Source organism: Staurois parvus, unplaced genomic scaffold (genome assembly GCF_062004578.1).
Source record: "Staurois parvus isolate SC_StPar_1 unplaced genomic scaffold, SC_StPar_1.0 ptg000025l, whole genome shotgun sequence".
Classification (NCBI taxonomy): domain Eukaryota; kingdom Metazoa; phylum Chordata; class Amphibia; order Anura; family Ranidae; genus Staurois; species Staurois parvus.
Window position 1 is genome coordinate 15,500,666 of NW_028317821.1, and position 25,558 is coordinate 15,526,223.

Here is a 25,558-nt window from a genome sequence, read left to right on the forward strand (position 1 = left end):
AAGTGTATGTGCAGAGTTCCTCTATTCTGCAGATACACTTAGAGGAGCTCTGCAGATACACTTAGAGGAGCTCTGCACATACACTTTTTGCCGGCTTGGAATTATTCTTATTTTCATCCTACTTCTTCTTCTTCTTCTTCTTCATCCTCATCCTCATCCTCAGAAGAAGAAGAAGAGGACGAGGATGAGGATGAAGAAGAAGAAGAAGAAGAAGTAGGATGAAAATAAGAATAATTCCAAGCCGGCAAAAAGTGTATGTGCAGAGTTCCTCTATTCTGCAGATACACTTAGAGGAGCTCTGCAGATACACTTAGAGGAGCTCTGCACATACACTTTTTGCCAGCTTGGAATTAATCTTATTTTCATCCTACTTCTTCTTCTTCTTCTTCATCCTCATCCTCAGAAGAAGAAGAAGAGGACGAGGATGAAGAAGAAGAAGAAGAAGAAGTAGGATGAAAATAAGAATAATTCCAAGCCGGCAAAAAGTGTATGTGCAGAGTTCCTCTATTCTGCAGATACACTTAGAGGAGCTCTGCAGATACACTTAGAGGAGCTCTGCACATACACTTTTTGCCGGCTTGGAATTATTCTTATTTTCATCCTACTTCTTATTCTTCTTCTTCTTCTTCATCCTCATCCTCATCCTCAGAAGAAGAAGAAGAGGACGAGGATGAGGATGAAGAAGAAGAAGAAGAAGAAGAAGTAGGATGAAAATAAGAATAATTCCAAGCCGGCAAAAAGTGTATGTGCAGAGTTCCTCTATTCTGCAGATACACTTAGAGGAGCTCTGCAGATACACTTAGAGGAGCTCTGCACATACACTTTTTGCCGGCTTGGAATTAATCTTATTTTCATCCTACTTCTTCTTCTTCTTCTTCTTCTTCATCCTCATCCTCAGAAGAAGAAGAAGACGAGGATGAGGATGAAGAAGAAGAAGAAGAAGAAGAAGAAGGATGAAAATAAGAATAATTCCAAGCCGGCAAAAAGTGTATGTGCAGAGTTCCTCTATTCTGCAGATACACTTAGAGGAGCTCTGCAGATACACTTAGAGGAGCTCTGCACATACACTTTTTGCCGGCTTGGAATTAATCTTATTTTCATCCTACTTCTTCTTCTTCTTCTTCTTCTTCTTCTTCATCCTCATCCTCATCCTCAGAAGAAGAAGAAGAGGACGAGGATGAGGATGAAGAAGAAGAAGAAGAAGTAGGATGAAAATAAGAATAATTCCAAGCCGGCAAAAAGTGTATGTGCAGAGTTCCTCTATTCTGCAGATACACTTAGAGGAGCTCTGCAGATACACTTAGAGGAGCTCTGCACATACACTTTTTGCCGGCTTGGAATTAATCTTATTTTCATCCTACTTCTTCTTCTTCTTCATCCTCATCCTCAGAAGAAGAAGAAGAAGAGGACGAGGATGAAGAAGAAGAAGAAGAAGTAGGATGAAAATAAGAATAATTCCAAGCCGGCAAAAAGTGTATGTGCAGAGCTCCTCTAAGTGTATCTGCAGAGCTCCTCTAAGTGTATCTGCAGAATAGAGGAACTCTGCACATACACTTTTTGCCGGCTTGGAATTATTCTTATTTTCATCCTACTTCTTCTTCTTCTTCTTCTTCATCCTCATCCTCTTCTTCTTCTGAGGATGAGGATGAAGAAGAAGAAGAAGAAGAAGAAGAAGAAGAAGTAGGATGAAAATAAGATTAATTCCAAGCCGGCAAAAAGTGTATGTGCAGAGCTCCTCTAAGTGTATCTGCAGAGCTCCTCTAAGTGTATCTGCAGAATAGAGGAACTCTGCACATACACTTTTTGCCGGAAACCGCTGTATGGAGGGAATGTCCCAGAACTGTCAGAAATAGTCTATTTCTGACAGTTCTGGGACATTCCCTCCATACAGCGGTTGAAACATTGTATCTATTTGTTTCCATAAATGGATCCATTTATGGAAACAAATAGATACAATGTTTCAATCGCTGTATGGAGAGAATGTCCCAGAACTGTCAGAAATAGACTATTTCTGACAGTTCTGGGACATTCCCTCCATACAGCGGTTGAAACCGCTGTATGGAGTGAATGTCCCAGAACTGTCAGAAATAGACTATTTCTGACAGTTCTGGGACATTCCCTCCATACAGCGGTTGAAACCGCTGTATGGAGTGAATGTCCCAGAACTGTCATAAATAGTCTATTTCTGACAGTTCTGGGACATTCCCTCCATACAGCGGTTGAAACATTGTATCTATTTGTTTCCATAAATGGATCCATTTATGGAAACAAATAGATACAATGTTTCAACCGCTGTATGGAGTGAATGTCCCAGAACTGTCAGAAATCGTCTATTTCTGACAGTTCTATGACATTCCCTCCATACAGCGGTTGAAACCGCTGTATGGAGTGAATGTCCCAGAACTGTCAGAAATAATCTATTTCTGACAGTTCTGGGACACTGACTCCATACAGCGGTTGAAACATTATATCTATTTGTTTCCATAAATGGATCCATTTATGGAAACAAATAGATACAATGTTTCAACCGCTGTATGGAGTGAATGTCCCAGAACTGTCAGAAATAGTCTATTTCTGACAGTTCTATGACATTCCCTCCATACAGCGGTTGAAACCGCTGTATGGAGTGAATGTCCCAGAACTGTCAGAAATAGACAGAAACTGTCACAGAACTGTCCTTCTTCTCATCCTTCTCCTTCTTCTCATCCTTCTTCTCATCCTTCTTCTCATCCTTCTCCTTCTTCTCATCCTTCTCCTTCTTCTCATCCTTCTCCTTCTTCTCATCCTTCTCCTCCTTCTCATCCTTCTCCTTCTTCTCATCCTTCTTCTCATCCTTCTTCTCATCCTTCTCCTTCTTCTCATCCTTCTCCTTCTTCTCATCCTTCTCCTTCTTCTCATCCTTCTCCTTCTTCTCATCCTTCTCCTTCTCCTTCTTCTCATCCTTCTCCTTCTCCTTCTTCTCATCCTTCTCCTTCTCCATCTTCTCATCCTTCTCCTTCTCCTTCTTCTCATCCTTCTCCTTCTCCTTCTTCTCATCCTTCTCATCCTTCTCCTTCTCCTTCTTCTCATCCTTCTCCTTCTCCTTCTTCTCATCCTTCTCCTTCTCCTTCCTCATCTCCAAAGGCATTTAAATTAAAGGTACAGTGTTCTGCACTAATTTAAAGGCTCTCTGAAGCCTAGAAACCCTTTTTATAAGTCATCTTCGTAGCGAATAAATTCGCATCGAATCGAATTTCTTCCTGAAATTCGCCGAATCAGCCGAATCGAATTTTTGAATACTTCGCTCATCTCTAATTGTGTTAGAAACATTATGCAGTTCAATACATTATAGTCATTAAATGTTCATTTCATATTTCTCAAGATTCCTACATGATTTAGTCATTCTGATTTATTTTTTGTGTTCTGTCTGAAGAGGTCTATCATAATCACCAAATGTTTTTCAGTAAGCACCTAATGCAAAATGTTTCACATATGGGGAGTACTTTACAGATTATAAGTTGGCCACACTATTCATAGCATGTAATGTGAGGTTGACTAAATTGGCAACATTTCCATCATTTTGTGTTCAAGAATGGGGTCTAATTTATTGGCACCACCACAGTATTATGGCAGAACTAACATGCAAAGAACAAAGGTATACCACTCAGGCAAACAATCCAGATCAATCCACGACAGGTGCAAGCTCTGGCTCCTCACCACACACAATGCAACAGGAAGAAGGGTCAGCCACACCCCGGAGGATTGATGAATATAGTGTATATTTATTGATCCATAGGACACACAAAACACCAGGACATAAATACAGGACCTGTTAACGCGTTTCACACGATCTCGTGCTTAATCATAGTGAACTAACATGCATCTAAACCCAAGACAAAAAAATATATTTCTTCCGGTTCTTGAACCTAATGGCTGAATTCATTTTCTTTTTAATTGGTATTTTTCCTCTTTTCTTTCTTGGCATTAGCCCATTTCTGTCCTACTGTATGGCGACAATATTTGCTAACTGTACTGTATTTATCGAGAAGCAGCACTGTCACCCTAGGACAGAAAATTCTCTGACTGCAGAACACCTTCCCCTTTTCTAATCTCTGAAGCACATGGAGGAGGATGGGTTGTTATGTGGCTCACAGAAGTGATCTTCTAATATCTATTTAGATAATACCTAAGAGTGAACAGGACACAGGACAGTATTGAATTTCTGGCATAGTCAACAGTGTTATTTTATAGCAAACTGTTTTAATTGTATATTTTATATGAATGGGCAAATCTGCCAAGGTTTAATTCATTTGAGGTTTGTCAGATGCTGTTTTAAATTTGTAAAAAAACAAGATCCTTAGCGAATCCAATGGAAGTCTATAGGAGAGAAGCGTGATGCTAAATGCTGGTCTTTCCATGGCTAACATGCAAACTATTGTTTAAAAGAGCATGGGGGACATTTAGCAAAACAAAACATGCTTTAAACAAATATTTGTACAGTGTGGATAGGGTCCTTATAATCAGGGGCAGACTGACAACTCATGGGGCCCCCAGGCAATAGGAGATCATGGGGCCCCTGTGTCCTCACCCACACTCAAACCACACCCAAAAAAGCCTATGAAAGGTACTAGGGGCATCTCATGGGGCCCCTATGCCCAAATGGTCAGTCCGTCCCTGCTTATAATGTAATGTCAATGGTGACATGAGATAAACACCAATTCATTAAATGATATTGGGAGATGTCTTAAACATTATGTGGTGCTACAGGACAGTATAATTTCCAAGGACAATATCAGTGACACCATATTCTGGCATCACATATATTGGATGTGTAATTTTTTTTTACTTTTACATCTATTTTAGCTTAAATATAGCAGCAGTATCCAAGTCAAAATAATTTCAACTAGTACGCAGCAAAGTTCCCATTTACTCACCATTCTCAGGTGCAGACGCAGGCCCCTTTAACTCCTTTGGTTTATAGACACTTCCAGGGAAAATGCATTTCTATGCTTCCCTCCCTCAGGAGCTCAGAAAGGCCACACCTGATGAGACAGGGGCAGGTGGGCAAGTGATCTGCAACCAGTTAAGGGGCCCTCCATTGTATGTAGACAGTTGGGCTAAAGTCTAATAGCATGCAGATTCTCCAATAGACTAGCTATGGTGGAAAGGTCCCTCCCTGATTGCTACCAGAGTACCCCAGTTCCAGTAGGGTGCCTCTTCATCCTTTGGATCCCTAGATTTTTCTGTCTATAAGGATAATTGAAATTAGGCATTTGTTATACGGAAATACAAATCAACGTGCTATATTTCAGAAACAACAGCCAGATATATAGTACAGTGGCTGGAGAGTATGGTCAGAAGTACCATGAACAAAAATTATAGACCCTGAACCTAGAATTTTGTAGCAGTCTTTAGAGGAAATCACTACAAAAAGTGATTTTTTTTCAGCTGTCAATAAGACTTCTACACTTGACAAGTATTTTTGCCAACTGCAAAATGCTTCAGATGTTTTATATTTGAAGGATGCACACTTCAGCCTGCATGTTTCTGTTCTTTCCATAGATGTTTTATAAGATTCAGAGCAGGGCACTTCATAATTCTCTAATGTTTTATTTTTTTGTAATGCTATAGTGCTTTTAGCTGTATTCTGGATCTTTATCCTGTTGCAAGCTTTCTAACAAAGGGAAGTACGTTTCACTCTGAATTTCTTTAATAGGCTTGAGATATCCTTGTGCCCTACTCAGATTCAAGGAACCCCGTGCCAGATGTAGCAAAGCAGCCCTAAAACATAACCAAGCCTCCTCCATGTTCACAGTAGATATACTGTTCTTTTCTCTGAAAACTTTTTTTCATCTGTGAACATAGAGTTGTGAACATAGAGACATGACTTGCCAAAAAGCTCAAGTTTTGTCTCATCTGTCCAAAGGATATTCTCTCAGAAGCACTGTGGCTTGTCAGTATGCAGTTTAGAAAATCCCAGTCTAGCTTTTAAAATGTGTCTATTACCAGTGGAGCTTTTCTGGGTTTGCTTTCTTTGAGCCCACTGTCACTTATTGTCAGGGATCCTGCAGCGGTAGCCTCTAGCACTCCACAGACCGGAATCCCCCAAGGCGCAGAATCTAAGCTCCGACCTGCTTGTTTACCAGAGCCCCTGATGGTGGGGATGGACTTGGAGCAGGCCGAGACCAGGTCGCAGCCCCTGGGTTCACCCAGCTGTGGTAGAGGCACCGTTGAAGGTGTATAGCGGGTAAGAGTCTGATGTGAGGAGGTAACTGAAGCAGCTTTGGGCAGGCCGGGTTGGTAACAGTGGTGGCGGTGTAGTTCAGAATCAGCAGGCAGAGAGATAAACAGGTCACAAGCCGGGTTCGTCAACAGGAGGTCAGAACGTATGGGGTTAAGCAGGAGAATGGTCAGACAAAGCCAGGGATCAGAGCAGGAGACGGACAGCGAATCAAGATCAGACAGGGTCTGCAACAAACAATCTACTCACAGGAACTCAGGAACACAGATAAGACCATACGGCACTTGAGCATTGCAAGAGCCAGGTTTAAATAGTCCGCCCCAACTCCTGACAGGCGCTCCTGGGTCCTAGTGCTTGCCCAGCGCCGTCATTTGTGACAGGCGCGCCTGGGTCCTAGTGCCCGCCTGCCTGTACGTTTTGTCAGGATTCTATGCATGTGCAGATTCGATCGCTGCGGCGATCTTCTCATTCCCTGACACTTATAAAGTGACTGGTGGTGAAATCAGACACCTAACTTTGGAGATCTTCCTTTATCTCTTTTGAAGTTTTGCATGAATTTTTGTCTACCATTCCCATTATCTTTGTGTTCAATCTGTGGTCGATTTTGCTCTAGTGGACATGTCAAGTGAGGTCCAGCTACACCATGGACATTAACCATTTTAATACCAGCATGTTACACTCCCTTCCTTTCCAGGACATTTCCAGGACAGTTTTAAGTGCTGTAATAGCTTGACTGACATTTTCTTGGTCACACAACACTATACCTAAAGGGATTTTATCTTCTTTTATACAGATAGGGCTTTATTTTGGTGGTATTTAATAGCCACTGCTTTTTTTTTTTTTTGTAAAATTTGTACTATATAAAAGAAAAAGGCCACACATTTAAAAAAAAACTGTTTCCTTACTTTCTGATTTTTCTAAAAACATGTAAATAATCTTTTCTCATATATTTAGGTCAAGTGTATGTAACTCATGGGGCCCCCGGGCAATAGGGGATCATGGGGCACCTGTGTCCTTGCCCAAACTCAAAAAAGCCTGTGAAAAAGGTAGAAGGGGCATCTCATGGGGCCCCCTACTGACCCCGGGCCCTTGGGAAGTGCCCGAGTTTCCAAATGGTCAGTCCGCCCCTGATTCTGCTATATTTCTTTGGTTTAAAAAAAAATAAACATATTATTTTGCTTGTGTGAATGTTATAACAGAGCAAAGAATGTTTGTAATCATTTATCCTTCACTGGAAACACTCCTGTGGCTATAATCACTCAAAAACATGTGAAACACTACCTCTGGCTGTGATCAGCAACACTGGAAACACTGTCACTAGCTGTGATCAGAAAACTGAAAGCACTGGCACTTGTTTTGGCAGATTGTCTTGCTCTGCCTAATGTGTATTTATTCCTGCAGTGCTGGCTGTGCATGGCTGGTCTGACCAGGCCAACACAGAGTCGTTTTCCCCTCCAATTTTATGATGTTCTTGGTGACACTGTGAGTAAGAAGAGGTGCATCCCTAGATGTGGTATAACCCCTTGGGGGGAAAAGCACCTTTGACAGACCCAACCAGGACAGGATCTATTGGAGGGGACTAGGGCTAGCCTTCTACACACTGATATTGGCCCATAGAGGAGACCGGGGATTTCGTCTGCTTCTCCTGGTCAGAGCATGAAAAAGAGTTTAGTTCAGCCGCTGATCACATGGAAAGAGCAGATCAGTCTGTGATGATGGACAACAACATGATGAGCAAGGCTTGGATTAATTCTCTGCATAAAGACAATAAATCTTCCCTTCTGGAGAGGATGGAAAGGTGAAATATTAATCTTGGACAGGTTAATGGTCAAAGAATATATGGTGGCCCTCCTGCAGATTGGGTTGGAGAAGCTCCTCTATTTGGGACAGAAATATTTATCAACAATTTCCTTCAAGAAATCTATGAAGATAAATTAATTCCATTTTTTCAGACCGATGGAACGTTGTATGAGTTTTGACTTATGATGTCTTTTCTAGTGGACAGATTGCACAGGTGGGGGCCAGGAATGTGTAATGTACTTTATGTATTCATTGTTGTTTTTTCTGAACTGTCTGGAGTGGACTCCTGGCCTGTCTGGGTGCTTGGCTGTTCATTGGTTTATTGTTAATTAGATAGCTGTCAGCTGCTAATTAGATCACTGTTAAATGTATTAATGATATTACTGTTTGAAGTTTGCATTATTTAGGATCATGTGATCAAGCTCTTATCTGATCTTGTGTGGTATATAGTCTGTGTGAATCTTCAGTAAAGAGAGTTAGAGTTCCATTTTGCACCTAAGCAAGTTTCGTTCAGTACTTGGGTGCAATTCCCAGCTATAATTATAATACATTGGTTATCTGTCCCAGCGGCAAGGAAGCCGTTCTCTGATTGAAGCTCTCAAGCAGAGTGCCAGACAGTCCATCACAGCATATATAGACTAACTCTAATGTGAGAGGGCATGGCTATCTGATGAGTGTTCCTCCAATTCTGCTATCTTTTCAAGATGAGCAAACCATTCGCCTCAGTGGGGGGTTGAGGTAATCTCAAGTGGTTCGGTATGCAAAATTTAACTACATTCACCATATGCATGGCTAAGGATTTCTGATATTGATGCTTGGGCACATTAGTGTGGTGTAAAATGAATTAAGCAGGGGAAAAATCTAGAGGCAGGTTGGAGGCAGACGAGGTGGTACAGTGGACTGATGTCCAAAAGCGACGTAGAGCTGGACAATTCCACCATACGTGGAGCAAAATTCCGGTTTTAGACTGGCATCTCCAGCAAGTGTCTGAGACCATCAGAAACAACTGATGCACCACTGCGTACACTGTGTGTAGTACCACCTGGATTGCAATTTGAACCCATTTTCCTAAACAGTCACATTCAATGAGCCCTTGTGAGTCATTTAAAAAATCCTCATTAGAAAGGGTACAGTCTAGACTCTAGATCCTTTTCCCATTTGTGACATGTTCTTAAATCTGTTGAATTCCAGTCTCTAATCAGGATAAGAAAGATAGAGGAGATGATGTGGGACTGAGGATAATTAGCTGTACAGCTAAGTTCAAAAGGAGTACGTGGTCTAGACTATAGTGTACAATCTCTAGGGGAGTTGAGAAAGTGACTCATCTGAAATTAGGCCCACAAAGGAACAGTCCATTCAAGAGAAGATGTGGGTAGAGCTAGCTAATCTAAGAATTGGCCTCTGTCAAAGAAATGTAGGGCCCACGCATACGGTTCAAACCAACTATTTTGCAGGAATTTTCCATTCAAACTAGGTGGAAAATCAGAATTGTAACACAGCAATGACAGGGGTCCTGTCAGGAATGGACTCGCCAATAGTGGTGGGACTCACCTGCCTTGTGGGTTGCAGTACCAGGGCTGGCCAGCGGGTGCTCTCAGCAACCAGAGGCTCATTCCTGCAATCAGCCAAAACACCTGAGGCTGATTGCAGGAGGTGCATATAAGGAATGACCAGGCCTGTGATCTGGGCCTTGGTGTATGTTTCCCATGAGCCCCTGTACCTGGTATCCTGTGTTCCTGTTCTGCTGATGATCTGATTTGTTGCTGACCCTGCCTGATCCTGACCTCTGCTGACTTCTCCTGTTGAACCCCTGGCTTGCCTGACCATCCTTCTGCCTGATCCTCGGTACCGCGCTGCCTTCTACCTGCTGAACCTGGCTTGTGACCCCAACCATTCTCTGCTTGCTCCTCCTGTACCACGCTGCCCGCACGATACCGACCCGGCCTGTCTGACTACGCTTACTTCACCCGACGATCCATCCATCCCACACGGATCACCTTTAGTAAGTCTGCCTGCCTCTTTCCATCAGACTCCGTTCCTTCACTCCCCTGCCAGTACTCTCTACCACAGCCGGACGCACTCAGGGGTCGTGACCTGGTTCCAGTCTGCACCAAGTCCATCCCCACCATCAGGGGCCCTGGTGAATAGCAGGCTGGGACTTAGACCTGAGGAAATCCATGCTGTGGGCTGCTAGAGACACTGCCAGGCAGCACCTGACAGTACCTTACGGCCTGCCTGACCATTTCACCTCTCCAGCCCTGACTACGCCTGTGTTCCTGAAGTCTGCTACTTCCCTGTGTCAGTCCACACATTTCTGGTCATACCCGGATCCCTAACAGGTCCTTTCTCTGATGAAATGGAATAGGCGACACAAGCCATATGAAAGGCAGTAAGTGTTGGGCCTATCAGAGGGTGAGAGGATAATGTCCAAGGGAGAGCTGGTAATGGGATGGAAGAAAAAGCCTGCTCAAACGATACCCAGGCTTTAATTGCACTATGGGTGTACCAATCAATTTTAGTGTATTTTTAATTTTTATATAAGTTGATATATTTGTATATGATTGGTTATAGGAACGCTGTACACTGGGAGTAACAAGCACACAATGTGAGAAATACAGCTGCCGGAGTATAAGGGATTTTTCAGAAAACGTGTTAATGATTATATTTTATATTTTTTTTAAATTAAAATAGAAGTACACACATACTGTACATACTGTGCATAGGGGTTTATTTATAAAAAAATTTGCTTCGCAAATGTCTCTGCAGTCATGAGAGAATAAAGAATAATAACTGTAATGTCTTTGATATGTTTATAATAGTTTCCTTGTTGCCTTTTACTGAATTAATGTAACATTCCTTAACAATTAGCCTTAAGAAAAAAATTAGCTATGAGAACATTCTATCATGAGAGTTAACATTCACCTATAGAGAAAGTAGCCTAACACTATAGGCTAAGAACGTTTGACCAGCAGGGGTGCTGTCTATGGAGAATCTTCTGCAAACAACAAATGGATGGGTGCTCAGCCAAACAAACCTCCAGCTGCAGTGCAAAGCAAAACATTTAGCAGTGGTATTAACCACGGCTAAATGTGACAGCTTCCTCCTGGCTGTTAGGCAGCCAACTTTCGCTGGTGTTCTAACAACCAGTGGATTCATAGCAGGCCCTCAAGATCTGGTATGGATTTTAAGGGGCCCTAATGATAAAAAAAAAAACAGCATTGGGCCCACAAAAAATCATAGCAGACCCTTTAAGTCTGGGAGAAACCCACTACCCACCAACACTTTCTAACCTGTCACTTGACTCTTGACAAATGTCAATTCCTGGCCCTCGCTGTTGCAATATAAGCAAATGGGTGGGGTTTCTGGGTGATGTCATTGACTATATATGGACATAACCATATATTGTCAATGATGTCACTGGGATTTCCATGATGTTATTGGCCATGATGTATGGCCATGTTTATGTATGTTCAAAAATGTCACCTGGAAGCCCAGCCCTTTTGCTTGTATTGCAGCAACAGATAGCAAGGTGGATAGAGAGTCAAGTTCAGACCTGTTGATGGGTGACTTATTTTTTTCAGCAAGTTGGTGGGTATCAAACATTGTGAATGACATGGATCTACTTTTCTGTACAATGAATGATTGTGAATGTATATTGCGGGACATTTTGTTTTTTAAATTAACCGCCTCCCACCCACCATATAGTAAATTGACGGACGCAAGGCAATTCTCTCGTTCTGGGAGGACGTCATATGACGTCCTCCAAATCTAACCGCCCATGCGCGGTGATCGGCGGTGTGCTGTATCTCTCGGCCACACCGGATCACCGATCCACGGAAAGAGCCGAAGATGTTGGCTCGGTCATGTGATCAGCTGTGTCCAATCACAGCTGATCACATGTAAACAGGGAAATGCCAGTTATCGGCATTTCTCTCCCCACGAGCTGTCACGCTGACAGAGGAGAGATGGTAATCGGCATTCCTCGGAGGGGACGTGTACACAGATCATCAGGGCACTAATCATCAATGTGCCCTGATGATCTGTGTAGCCCCAGCAGCACCACCTGTCAGTGTCCATCAGTGCCAGCGGTCTTTGCTCATCCATGCCACCTGCCAGTGCCCATCAGTGCCACATCAGTGCCACATTTCAGTGCCCATCAGTGCCACATCAATGCAACATATCAGTGCCCATCTGAGCTGCCTTTCAGTGTCACCCATCAGTGCCAGTCCGTGCCACCTATCAATGCCAGTCAGTGCCACCTATCAGTGCTGCCAATTAGTGCCACATATCAATGCCAGTCAGTGCCACCTATCAGTGCTGCCAATCAGTGCCACCTATCAATGCCAGTCAGTGTCACCTATCAGTGCTACAAATCAGTGCCACCTATCAGTGCCAGTCAGTGCCGCCTATCAGTGCCAGTCAGTACCGCCTATCAGTGCCCATCAGTGCTGCCTATCAGTGCCATCCAGCAGTGCCAGTCAGTGCCACCTAATAGTGCCAGTCAGTGACACCTATCAGTGCCAGTCAGTGTTGCCTATCAGTGCCACTTATCAGTACCATATATGAGTGCTGCCTTTCAGTGCCCATCAGTGATGCCTGTCAATGCCCATCATTGCCACCTACCAGTGCCTCCTCATCAGTGCCCATCAGTGCCACCTATCAGTGTTCATCAGTGCAGCCTATCAGTGCCCATCAGTGCAGCCTCATTAGCGCACATCAGTGAAGGAGAAAAATCACTTATTTACTAAATTTTATAACAAAAACTAAGAAAAAACTTTTTTTTTTAATTTTCAATGGTTTTTGGTTTGTTTAAGAAAAAATAAAAACCCAGAGGTGATTAAATACCACCAAAATAAAGCTCTGTCTGTCACAAAAAAAAAATAAAAATTTCATATGGGTACAGTGTTGCATGACCGCGCAATTGTTATTCAAAGTGCAACAGCGCAGAAAGCTGGAAATTGGCCTGGGCCGGAAGGGGGTATAAGTTCCCTGTAGGCTAGTGGTTAAAGGACTTGTCAAAAGTGTGTGTGAGTTTATATACCATTAACTTTAGGGAGGGGGGAGCACTCTTGTTCTCCCCTTTTGCAGGCCATCAAGGCTACATGCTCAGATAAGAGTTTGGTATTGGGTTTTGAGGGGACCTCACTATATTTTTTCCTTGTTTTTTTGCATGAGCTTCTCCCTAAAAATTCATACCAGATTTGATGCATGTTTTTTCTTTCATGTGGTCCTCCTTAAAATCCTTAGCAGACCTTATAGCTCTGATATTATTTTTTTTTGAGGAGGGGCCACCTCATGCTGTTTTTTTTCCACACTATCCCTACTGTTTGTTTACATTGACCTGTCAGTTGTGAATCCCCATGGTGGGTGCCAACTCCCCAACAACCAGGAGTTGTTGCAACACTGCAGCTGGAGGTTCAGCCCGAATATTTATTTGTTTAGGCATTCATACAGGATTCTCCATAGACTGTTTATTATGCAGAAGACTCCCTCATATTATTTCCCCTGCTGGTTGAATGTTGTTAGCCTATAGTGTTAGCCTATTTTCTCTTTTGACGAATGTTAACTCTTATGGTAAAATGTTCTTAATAGTTCTTTTTCTCTTAAAAATGAATTTTTGGGAATGTTACATTCACCCAAAGAAAAGCAACAACCAAACTTTTACACACATTACAAACATTGCAGATATAATTTGTTATGCACGCATGAAAGACATTTGTAAATTTCACTTTTATTTATAAATAGACCAGACTAGATAAATAGTTTCTTCTAGGCTCTTTGACAGTGATGAGAAAATCTGCTTGGGTTCAATTCGAGAACAGGTCAGGTGAACATATCCAAAAATGTACAATTTACAAATTACATTGTTAACCTCACTGAAATGAATGGGAGGCTAATCTTGAAAATTAATTCTTTCCAATTCTCAGGCAAATAGGTAAGGCATTGTCGAAAAAAGAGTTTGGAGAGCTGGTCACTGCCATGCAGGTATGTGTACCAAAGCAAGACCTTGTAAAAAAAAAACAGTTTAGCAGGGAGCAGCTATTTTAATAAGGATTAAAGAACATCAATAACATCCACAATTCCTTCGAATAACATGCTTATGAGTGATACCATACACTTGCCTGTAAAGTGGCACACAAGCAAAAGGGACATTTACAATAAAAATAATACCATTTAAACTGAAGACAACTAAATGACATTCACCATTTGTAAACAAAGCAGCTGAGGATTCTCTTCATCTATACCAAACCCTTATCCTGTATGAGGCTCCTGTATGGGTTGCAAAAGGGTTCCAGATAAAAAGCAGTGTGAATTTAACCTATCCATAAATCCATAACAGACAAGCATGCAGCTCCCCTTTCTGAACCATGCCATGATGGTGTAGCACAGGTCATCAACTCATGGAAGGGGCCTTGTTCCACAAGCTGGAATGGACTTTTTTTTTCTTCCGCTGTGGAAAAGGATACTGCTGGAGACAAAGGGATGAGTGGGGAGGAGAAGTCTTCATAGGTTCAAGACATCAATTGAACCCCTCAGCAGGGCCCATGATCCTCTTTCCCACATGGCATGGCATATCCTAAGCCTTTATCTCTGTTATGTGCTTTCTAATATTTCCGGTTCCCAAATGGCTCCCACTGTTACCTCAGCTGATACACTGCTAGTAGAGATAGTTAACCACAGCATTGCTATCAGCAGCAGATAATATTAAAAAAAGGTCCACAATCTAAAGCTTTGTGGACAGACCCTTGAAATAGCAACAGCATATATCTGTGGGACAATTCTATCAGATGGAATAGAAAATAGCTGCTCTCCTCAGTTCTCAGCAAGTTTCCCTGCTCCTGGACAAAATCCTCATTTGTTGCTTTTGTGCTATTCCTTCAAAACTTCTCCTCTCCAATCAGTAGCACTCACAGATGGTGTGCCACCTCATCATCCATCCCCTCTTCATCTTTGGAGCCCACTTTGCAGTAAGCTCCATCTGCTGGAACATTACTTACTCTATGATCATGGTGCTACCTTTCTCATCCTCATTATGTGAAGAGAGGAAAGCTTGCACATCAAGATCATCCTTCTGCAACAATTCAGTCATCATGTGATCACATTTTTTTTAAACTCTTTGTTGCTATTTAAATGGACCATTGACCAGTACGTTTACTACATGTCCATTAAAACAGGTCTGTTTTGTGGTCAAGGTCCAATTGATATTGTTGCTGCATTATAACCTGTGAGCAGTTTTGGCCCCTATAAAGCATTGGCTACTACTTGTCTTCCTGGTATTAACAATCAATTAATTATCATCAATAAAGATTTATGGACTTTTAAGACGACTGTTTGGCCCTATGTTTTTCAGCTTTAAATAGTTTACTGCATTATGGCAGAATGAGCAGAAGTAAGGGGATAAACGGGATTGCTGAAATTTAATAACAGCTATGGCAATGGGAGAAATACATATGTAGTGCTTTGGTGCACGCTACTTTAATGCACAAGTATGCAGTGATTTGCTGCAAAGGACAACTTTGCATGTGTCACCAACAAAATTACACCCCAATAGGCCCTTCAAAATAAGATAAAATATGGCTCCCCCCAAAAACAAAAATAAAAAAACGACCCATTGAGGCATTAAACCTCAACACAATATTTTTACCTAGCATAATAAAAATATGGAAAATCTTGAAACAACCTCCTCCACACCAAAAAAAAAAAAAGACTGCAGGAGGGGAACAGTAAACAGCACTACAGTTTTTGCTGACACACACAAAAAAAGTAATCCTCAAGAAGACTGTTCAGTCTCCCCTGGAAAATCACCTTTTCCCCATGTTGATCAGAACAAGGGCCTTTTCCCCACAACCCTGGAAAGCTAATTGGAATCTGGAAGCCCCCATTAAAAATGTTGCCCCCTATGTGAACAAGTAAGGTGTACACAGTATCTCTACTTATTCACAAGAAAAAAATGTAAATGTAAGTAAAGATACCCAAATGTTTAAAAATAGGAATCCACTAAAAAGTTTCCCATTTTAAATACATTATCAATCATGATGCCCCCCAACTGACTGAAATTAAAACCCAACGGACCCAGCGCATGCAACCAATCCCAACCATTCCTCTACTGAATGACGTCTCCCTGAGCTGTCATCAGCTATATAAGGGAAGGGGCGGGGATAGTAGTGACATCATTAAACAAATATGGCAATGGCCATATTTAGTTAACCACTTCAACACTGGGCACTTTTAGCCCCTTCCTGCCCAAGCTAATTTTCCAGTGATGCTGGTGCACTTTGGATGACAATTGCGCGGTCATGCAATACTGTACCCAAACTACATTTTTAGCATTTTGTTCACACAACTAGAGCTTTCTTTGGTGGTATATAATCACCACTGGGGTTTTTATTTTACAATTTTTTTCTGTGACCAGAATAATATAAGGTTACCATAGTAACATTATACTATTCTGGGGACGTGAGCAGTATTTTTCTTGTTTTTTTATACATTGTGATTGCTTATAGCAATTAATTTCATTACTATTCACAAGCATTTTACTGAATTAAATTGATTCATTCATTTTTTTTGTTGTGATTAGCTGTGATTGGCCACAGCTAATCACATGGCACAGATAGGCTGTGATTGGCCCCATCTGTACCATGTAATCACTGTAACCAATCACAGCTAGCAACACAATTGCACACAATGGAAGACATAAAAGGAAGCCATCCATTGTTTACAATTGTCATGTGAACTGCTGTGAACTCATGTGAACTGCTGTCACAGTGGTCACATGATACTGGCAGCGGGCCGGTACACTGATGAGTCATCAGCTGCGTCCAATGGACACACATGGTGACAGGTCTGGCAGCAGTGTGGCCCGATCTGGGAGGACATCATATGATGTCCATCTGAATCAACAAAAGTCCGTCCGGCCATAATTGTGCTATAGGCCGGGGATGTACCTGGTTAATGTCATTTACCAAGTATGGTCAGAGACTATATATGAGCAGTGATGTCACTGATATCACCACCCATTTGCTTAAGTGGATGTGTATTTCCAGCCATGTAAGCCAATGTGCCAATGACGGTGGCAGTTGCTTAGGAACCATTAGCAGTGGAAAGCTTTCATATATAGAAACAGCAAAAATACTGCTTGGAATATAAGATGCTTGGGTTCTGAACTGGCAAAGGTTTGGGTATTCATCTAGACACCCGAACAGCCAAAGATAGGTCAGCTTGTCCCTATTTATAAAATGACTGGTATAATGCTTTTGCGTCAGGGTATGATTTAGGAAACAAATGAACACTGATTATCACTGTCTCTATTTCATATATAGTATATTATCATTCATATTAGAGATACTAAAACTGCTAAAAAGTGTTTAGTTTCATATCCTTTAACTGATCTAAAAAAAATATTTGGCACTGTAAGTGAACACATTTCCTTTTGTCAATTACTAGACCAACAAAAAAACCTTTTAGGTGATCTTGGTCAACATAACATACAATATACTGTAATATAAGGAATCAAATGTCCCTTTGTATACAGAAAATGAGTAAAAGCTGAGCCTCCGCAAATATTACCCAGCAGTTTAAAAAATAACTGCAACTAGCACCTAGAAGTGCTCATTATTGGGGTATAGTTCAAACTTACACAGTGTTTCTCAATTTGACCTCGACACTTGCACATACTGGCCTACTTATGGACACTGCTGACCAGTATGCATTTAATCTGTAGACTCAGGACCCATGGCAAAATAAAAGCTGATTGCATATTGAGGATAGCATTAATAATGCCTGCCAGTCATAGTTTGACTGTTGTATGGTAATTAGATGAAACATTGATTATAAAATGACAAAAACCTTTTCTAACAGTCTACCTTAAATAACACTAAAAAAGACTGTTAGGCAAACTGAGTAACTGCCAAACTCATGACGTAGGAGATTACAACCTTCATCCACTGACCATTTTACCAATGCGACAACAGTCCTGTCAGTTACAAAAAAATCTCAAAACAATCCTGTAATGTACAAATATAGTGTGCATTTACTATTAGTTTTAATGGAATGTGTTGTTCATATATATACCTGCTGTTGGAATTATTGCCAATTCAAAGCACTTTATAATACCAATTACAGAAGTTATATCAATGTGAAGCAGCAGCCAATAAATCATTTAATCTTAACTTTGCTAAGCTTATTGATGTTCTATATCAAAATTGTCTTCCTGGCTCACAAAGTGATGAGATTGGTAATCCTATAATTAGCAAACCTTCATCTGGTTCAATCAATAGATTTGCATTAGCAGACATTTTCAATGCACTGACATGTTATTAGTTTTCTGCTTGTTAATTTAGGAAAAGGTTATCTCATTTTTAACTTGAAAATGCAGTCCAGGTTGTTATTCTTGTTTTAAAGTAGGCTAAAATTTACCACAGTATATACACATTCTAGGTCTGCCTGCACCAGTTACATTTTGCAGCAAACTGTGATTTTTTTTATTATGTAACGTGTATTAGCGAAACAATATCCACCAAGATCTGTATTGCCTTCCATTGATGTAAATGGTTACTTGTTACAATTCAGGTATACTACGGAATACCATGGAATAAATTCCCTAAAATGTTAATGTAGAAGTAGACAGCTGATAACATTATTGTTTACTAATCCTTTTTGTGAGAATTGTCAGAGATATTTTACAAAACAGCAGACTGTTCTGAATTAAGTTGTTTAAATTGTTAAAAACTCTGACTCTATAATAAAAATTGACTGAATTTTTTTTTACTTTAGTTATTCGAAGAGTAGGATATCTACTAAATAATATATATTTACTGCATATTTAAAGTATATATACATAACATTGAATTACAAATGAGTATCGTCACTATTAACCTGAGACTGATTGAGAGTTTTGTAGTAAGAAAACTACGGTAATAAATGTTATTTGTTCTACAGGCTTTTACGGTAATTGCAAGTACGGTAATTGCAAACACTGTTAGCCCTTTTTTTCTGAGCACTCTGTTCATCTGACATTATAGCTGCTTGGATGCTATGGAAGCTAGTAGTCCTGCAGTGTCTTGTGCTCAACAAGTGATAACAGCTCTGCAATGATTCACAACCTTGGTGCTTGATGAATGGTATGAGGCTGCAGGTACTAGTAGTGCCGTTTGTATGCAGCCTTAATGCCATTTCATACACTGTGCTGTGCTGTGGCATTGCATGGAATGGCATTTGTTCATATCATCAATTGACTGTTCCTACCTTCTTGCTGGAAGTAGGAGTACAGATGTCTTGCCTGCAGCATAATTAACATTGCAGAAGCAAGGAACAATGGTGTTGTGCATTGGATGTGGAGGCTGGAACAGGAGGTAAGCAGCAGAATACGTTGTAGGTGAGGATATGAAGGTTGTGGGAACCATCAAATGGGGGCAGCATTTTTTAAAGTGCTGTAACAGAAACAATCTTTTTTGTTTACTTTAGCATGTTCATGGTGTCTGATTTTCCAACAGTATAGGCCCAATTCATGCTTTAACTCCAAGCTAAGGCACCCTACTTTTAGCCATGTGACTGTCATGTCAAATTTAATTTGATTCAACTGAAAATAGGGCTTTGTTCACATGGGCATACTATAGCGTATGCCTGTGTGAGTGATGTGTGAACACTTGTACATCACCATGCAGGCAATCCCTTTTGGGACACAGTGGCTGCACAGACACAGCTGCTGTTCCCAATTGGACATTCATGCAAGTGCAGGTGCATGGTCCCAACCGCAGACAGGCCCTTAGCAAGATAACTCAGAGGTGATTACTGAGGACAAGGAGAAGGCAAAATAATTGTTTAAATGGAGAAGCTCAAGTCCACAATGAGGGATAATATTAACATATGCCAAAAAAACACAATGGCTTACATATGCTCCAAAATTATTTAGACAAAATAGAGGTAAATAAAGCACCTGGACTAAATGGTATACATCCATGTGTCCTCAAAGAGTTGAGCTCTGTTATGTCAGGGCCATTGTTTTTGGTGATTGGCACAAGACCAATTTGGTGCCTATAATAAAAAGGTTTTAATGTCTTTACCAAGTAACCACAGTCTGGTTAGTTTAACTTCTATAGTCAGGAAGACGTGTCTTTCTTTTTATGAGGATATAAGCACAACTTAGACAAATAAGTGGTTGTGGATATAATTGGTCTTTGCAAAAGTGTTTGACACAGCTTCCCTCACACTGCTGCTGTATAAGTTAGGCTTATGACACACATTTAATGTATTAGTTAGAGTCTTTAGGCTTATAAAATTCAGCTTTTAAGTGAATAGAATAATGTATTCGGAGAGTAGTGATCAATGGCCTAATTATATTAGGTTCACTGTTGGGAAATTTTAGAAATTATATAGAGTTTGGGACTAAAAGTACAATTTCTGTGTTTGCAGATGACACTAAGCTATACAGAGGAATAACTTCCTTACAGGATGCCTCCAAATTACAAGCAGACCTAAATGGACTATATGATTGGGCAACTATGTGACAAATGAGGTTTCATTTTGATGAATATATGTACTTTGAGGATAAAAACATGTATGCATCATACATTCTAGGAGGGGAATAACTCTAGGAGTCAATGGTTAAAACGGATCTGGGTGTTTTGGTAGATCATAGACTTAATAATTACATTCAATGACAAGCTTCGGTTCTTAAGCAAGAAAAATACATTCTTGTATTAAAATAGGTATAGACTCCAGAGAGACATAATTTTGCCCCTGTATGAAGTATTAGCAAAACCTCATCTAGAATATGCAGTTCAATTTTGGGCATCAGTTCACAAAAGGATATTTGAAAGTGCAGAGAAAGGCATCCAAATGGATAAGAGGCATGCAAGAGCTCAGCTTTGAAGAAAGATTAGTCTAGCTGAATTTATTCTATTTTGAGATAAGGCAGTTAAGAGGAGATAATATCACCATGTGTAAATGCACAAGTGGTTTATATAGTGAACTTGGTGCAGAGTTATTCATTTAATAAGTAATTACAAAGGACAATGAAGCACTCTTTACATCTGAATGAAAAGAGAATTAAAGTATATGTAAACCTTGTAAAGCAACCCATTCAGTTTAGAATAGAAATGAAAGGTAAAACATTTGTATATAGATTTAAAAAAATATAAATACCCTTTTCCCTGTTTTATAAGTGATCACATACGCTCTAAACTACTTATGCAGATGAGAACAGAGAGCTGGGGGTGGATGAACAGCAGCACACTGAACTTCCCAGTGAAAGGCTGTGATCATTGGAGGAGAGCACACTAAATTCCCAGCACAGCTAGGGAACTGACCACGTTTTGCTTTTATGCCTAGTGTAGTTAGTTTTTAATTGGAAAGAAGAGTCACTAGCAGGAACACCAGCTTGTTCACACAAAAGAAGCAATACAAAGAAAACACCTGTGAGACACCTAGTTAACAGATGGGAAGCCTCACTCAGTCATTCACTGAGTGTGTTGCTAGTAATACATAGTCATATCAGAGCTTACTGAGCTTCAAATTAAACAACAGCTGCAAAAGTGACCGCAGAGCTCAATCTCAGTCTTCACTGGACTGAGATTGGGCTCTGCAATCACTTTTGCAGCAGTTGTTTTCTTACTCCAGGTCATGATCCTGCTCAATGTCTTTTTGCCTTTTTGTCAGTAGACTATGCTTATGCTTTTCAAATGATGCTTTCCCGGAAACTGTGCCTTCATAACCTTTGATACTGTAGCTCATGTACAACACAGCAAACAAATTGGAAACTTCAGTTACAGAGGCACCAGCTAAGTGAGCACCAATGATTTGCCATTTTTGAAGTACAGTAAGCTCTGTATTACTAGCAGTGCATGCGGTGAATAACAAAAGTGAGGCTTCCCACCTGTTAGCTAGGTGTCTCATCGCACAGTGGGAGCAAAAGAATTTTACATCACTTTCATGGCAAAACATGTCACTTTCACACCTGCAAACCATATAGTGTTTCCATTTTTATGTCTAACCCCTGTATATGTACAATTATATATTTATATTATGTTTTTAGAACAGGTATGCTATTCTCCTGCAACTGAACTGAAAACCAGTTGTATTTTCATATATATATATTTATTTATTTATTTCAGGTACTTATATAGCGCCGTCAATTTAGGTAGCGCTTTACATATATTGTACATTCACATCAGTCCCTAACCCTCAAGGGGCGTACAATCTAAGGTCCCTAACTTACATTCATACATACACATACTAGGGTCAATTTAGACAGGAGCCAGTTAACCTACCAGCATGTCTTTGGAGTGTGGGTGGAAACCGGACAGCACAGTGGCTAAATGGTTAGCACTTCCGCCTGGCAGTACCAGGGTCGTTGGTTCAAATCCCAACCACGACACCACCTGCCTGGAGTTTGCATGTTCTCCCCCGCCTGCGTGGGTTTCCTCTGGGTACTCCAGTTTCCTCCCACACTCCAAAGACATGCTGGTAGGTTAATTGGCTCCTGCCTGAACTGGCCCTAGTATGTGTATGTATGAATGTAGGTTAGGGACCTTAGATTGTACACCCCTTGAAGGTTAGGGACTGATGTGAATGTACAATATATATGTAAAGCGCTGCGTAAATTGATGGCGCTATATAAGTACCTGAAATAAATAATAAATATAACAAAGGATTTTCAATGGTATAATTAAGAAATTAAAAGCACATAAGAAGTCAATTGTTAGGATTTACATGCACTTTAATGTGTAGCAGAGTCTAACTGTAAACAGCACTTTGCCAATATACTTAAAGCAAAAATTAAAATGTCTACCTCTGTTAATGATTTATATTAGACTATCCTGCAGTTGGAATCCAAATTAATTAATTAATTGAACTTATATTTTACATTTTTCTGTTTCTTATTGCATTTCAGATGTGGAATGATATATATGGAAGCAAAAGACTTAGGATGGGAGCCGTTGACTAAGTCATGGTTAGCTGCAAAACTTCCAGCAGGGCTTACTGCTGAGGAAAGCCGAATTGTGGAGGTAGAACCAATACTCACCGTATTAACTCTAGGAGGAAAAAAAATGTTATCTTCTCTCATCTAAACAATTTCTTGCTTCCTAGCCAGTCAGCACTTCAACATTTAATAAATAACCTAGGCTGTGGACAGGACATTTTTTCTTTATTTTGATACCCTTACAGAAGTAATCATGCCTCTTGTCAGGTTCTCTACAGATAAAGACAAATGCTCTGCATTGCCAGACTGTCTATGCATTTCAATTTCAACCTAAAACAATGAAATGTGTGATTGCTGGATATTCCGAGAATGTCATTTGTCTTGTCATTTGGGATAGAATGACCATACTGCATAAACGTAGCAATTCAATGAACAGTACAGAATATGGAATTTTGCATTCTTTCAATTGTCAGTAATTAATTAAACATAACTATTTAAAATAATATATTTTAAATAAATTTTTAGGTGCATATTAGAAACATTGCATATATATTCTATGTTATTACTTTTCACAACCAACAAAGGACTCCTGGGATCAAATAAGCTTTTACTCTGCTTATATTTTTAAAATATATGAGTGCAATATTTTGTGTGTTCTTATTAAAAGTGGTATCCTTTACACTCTGCTATGTCTTATTATATTGGCTTTGCTTTCCCTTCCCCATATGTTTTTGTTTATTTGTCTATCTATCTATCTATCTATCTATCTATCTATCTATCTATCTATCTATCCCTCTTAACATAAAAAATAAATAAATACTTTCTCAATAAACGGCTCACCAGATTCTCACTCAGTTTTTGATAAAGAGTAATTTTTTTTTATTAATTGTTATGGGTAAAGCTCCACTTTAATTTCAGGAAGGCCTCAAGGGAGATGCAGAGGTTATGTACATGCAACTAGTAGGAGGCGAGCATGTTCTGCATCTGCAAATGAAAAAATTAGCATAAACCATATGATTGTCTCTTTGAATGAGTGGACCCCATGGAAAATTGGGTGTCCATGCTGAACCACTGACTATAGCTTGCACAATATGCTCCAGTAATAAACCTAGCTGGTCTCTCCCTTAGAAAATGCAGCCTACTAAAGCTACTTACGTATTGCTCATCTTGTACTTAGTTTGTACAAGGTTTGGTGTTTAATGTGAAATACACCTTAATTTTGATTAACCTCTTTAAGGGAAAGCCTTTACTGACAGTTTTCATTTACATGTAAGAGGAGAGTGGGGTCTAGGGGGCCTGAAGAGGAGAGGGAGGTCTGAGGAGGAGAAGAAAGTATGGGGGATATGAGGAGGAGATGGGGGTCTGAGGAGTAAAGATGGGAGGGAGAGTGGTCTGCGGGGGATCTGAGGAGGAAAGGGAGGTCTGGGGGGGTCTGGGGTTGTGATGAGCGTGTGATGATACCTACAACTGTGCGGGTATGTCGCTGGTCCACAAGTAGTTACAACCTGGCTGGTCTCCCACTCAGAAATTATGGCCTAGATGAAGTGCCTAAATACTGTGTATGTGGTATTTTTTCAGTGAAATAAGTACATGTAGCACCCTTCTGGGTAGGTGCTAGGATTAATTGGATTTAGTGCTGGCTCACTGTGTTCTCTAGAGCTGTGTGTATTTTGTTAGGTAAATTTAGTTTGCCTTGCTGTAATCACAGTGGCTGACAATGCCTAGTAGTGATGGGACGAACACCCCCCTGTTCGTTTCGTGATCGAACATTCAAACCTACAGAATGTTTGACCCCAAACCTTGAACACGAACAATTTACCGCATCTGAGCATGTGGTAAGATACCGCTTAGTTACTAAAATACCGCATTTTAGTAGGGAAACATTTATCATTGTTTCAGCTGTCAGTGGGGCTCCCCACTGTCAGCTGAATGTAAAAAGAATTGTCAGCATTGCCCGACAATTATTTTTTTTTTTGTAATGATGTGGGGTCCCCCCTCCCATCCATACCAAGCCCTTCAGATCTAGTATGGATTTTGAGCGGAACCCCTATGTCAAAATGTTTTAAAAAATTGTGTGGGGTCCCCCCAAAATCCCTTATCTGAGTGCTCACTCCTGAACCATACCAGCCTACATGCCCTCAATATGGGGGGGTGCTTTTAGGCAGATTGGGCCCCCCAAAGCACCTTGTCCCCATGTTGATGGGGACAAGGGTCTCTTCCCCACAACCCTTGGCTGTGTTTGTGGGAGTCTGTGGGTGGGGGGCTTATCAGAATCTGGAAACCCCCTTTAGCAAGGAGGCCCTCACATCTTGCCCCCTCCTTCTTTGTGAATAAATATGCAGTACATGGTACAGCTACCCATTCACAAAAAAAAGTGTAGTGTAAAAAACACAGGAGACAGTCTTTGACAAGTCCTTTATTAAAAATAAAAAAAAATCCTCAGAAGTAGATTCCATCAATCACGATGCCTGAAAAAAAAAAAAACAGCTCCGCTAGCTCCCGCCATCTGACAGCTGCTCAGTGATGACAGCTCTTAAATACTGTCATGACATCACAAGAGTTGGGGGATTAACCCGCCCTTTGTGACATCATCCTGTGCTGTGATTGGCCAACGCATT

The 25,558-nt window shown here is 40.7% G+C and overlaps 1 protein-coding gene across 1 annotated transcript in view; it reads left to right on the forward strand.

Annotated features, from left to right (window-relative positions):
* LOC149471955 (dynein axonemal heavy chain 3-like) overlaps positions 1-23,619 on the forward strand; it is a 344,597-nt gene extending 320,978 nt beyond the window's left edge. The window contains 2 exon segments of the mRNA XM_089651978.1: positions 22,911-23,061; positions 23,063-23,619. Of these exon segments, the coding sequence (XP_089508104.1) occupies positions 22,911-23,061; positions 23,063-23,107 (196 nt within the window). The 3' untranslated portion in view covers positions 23,108-23,619.
* Positions 23,620-25,558: the final 1,939 nt, after the last annotated feature.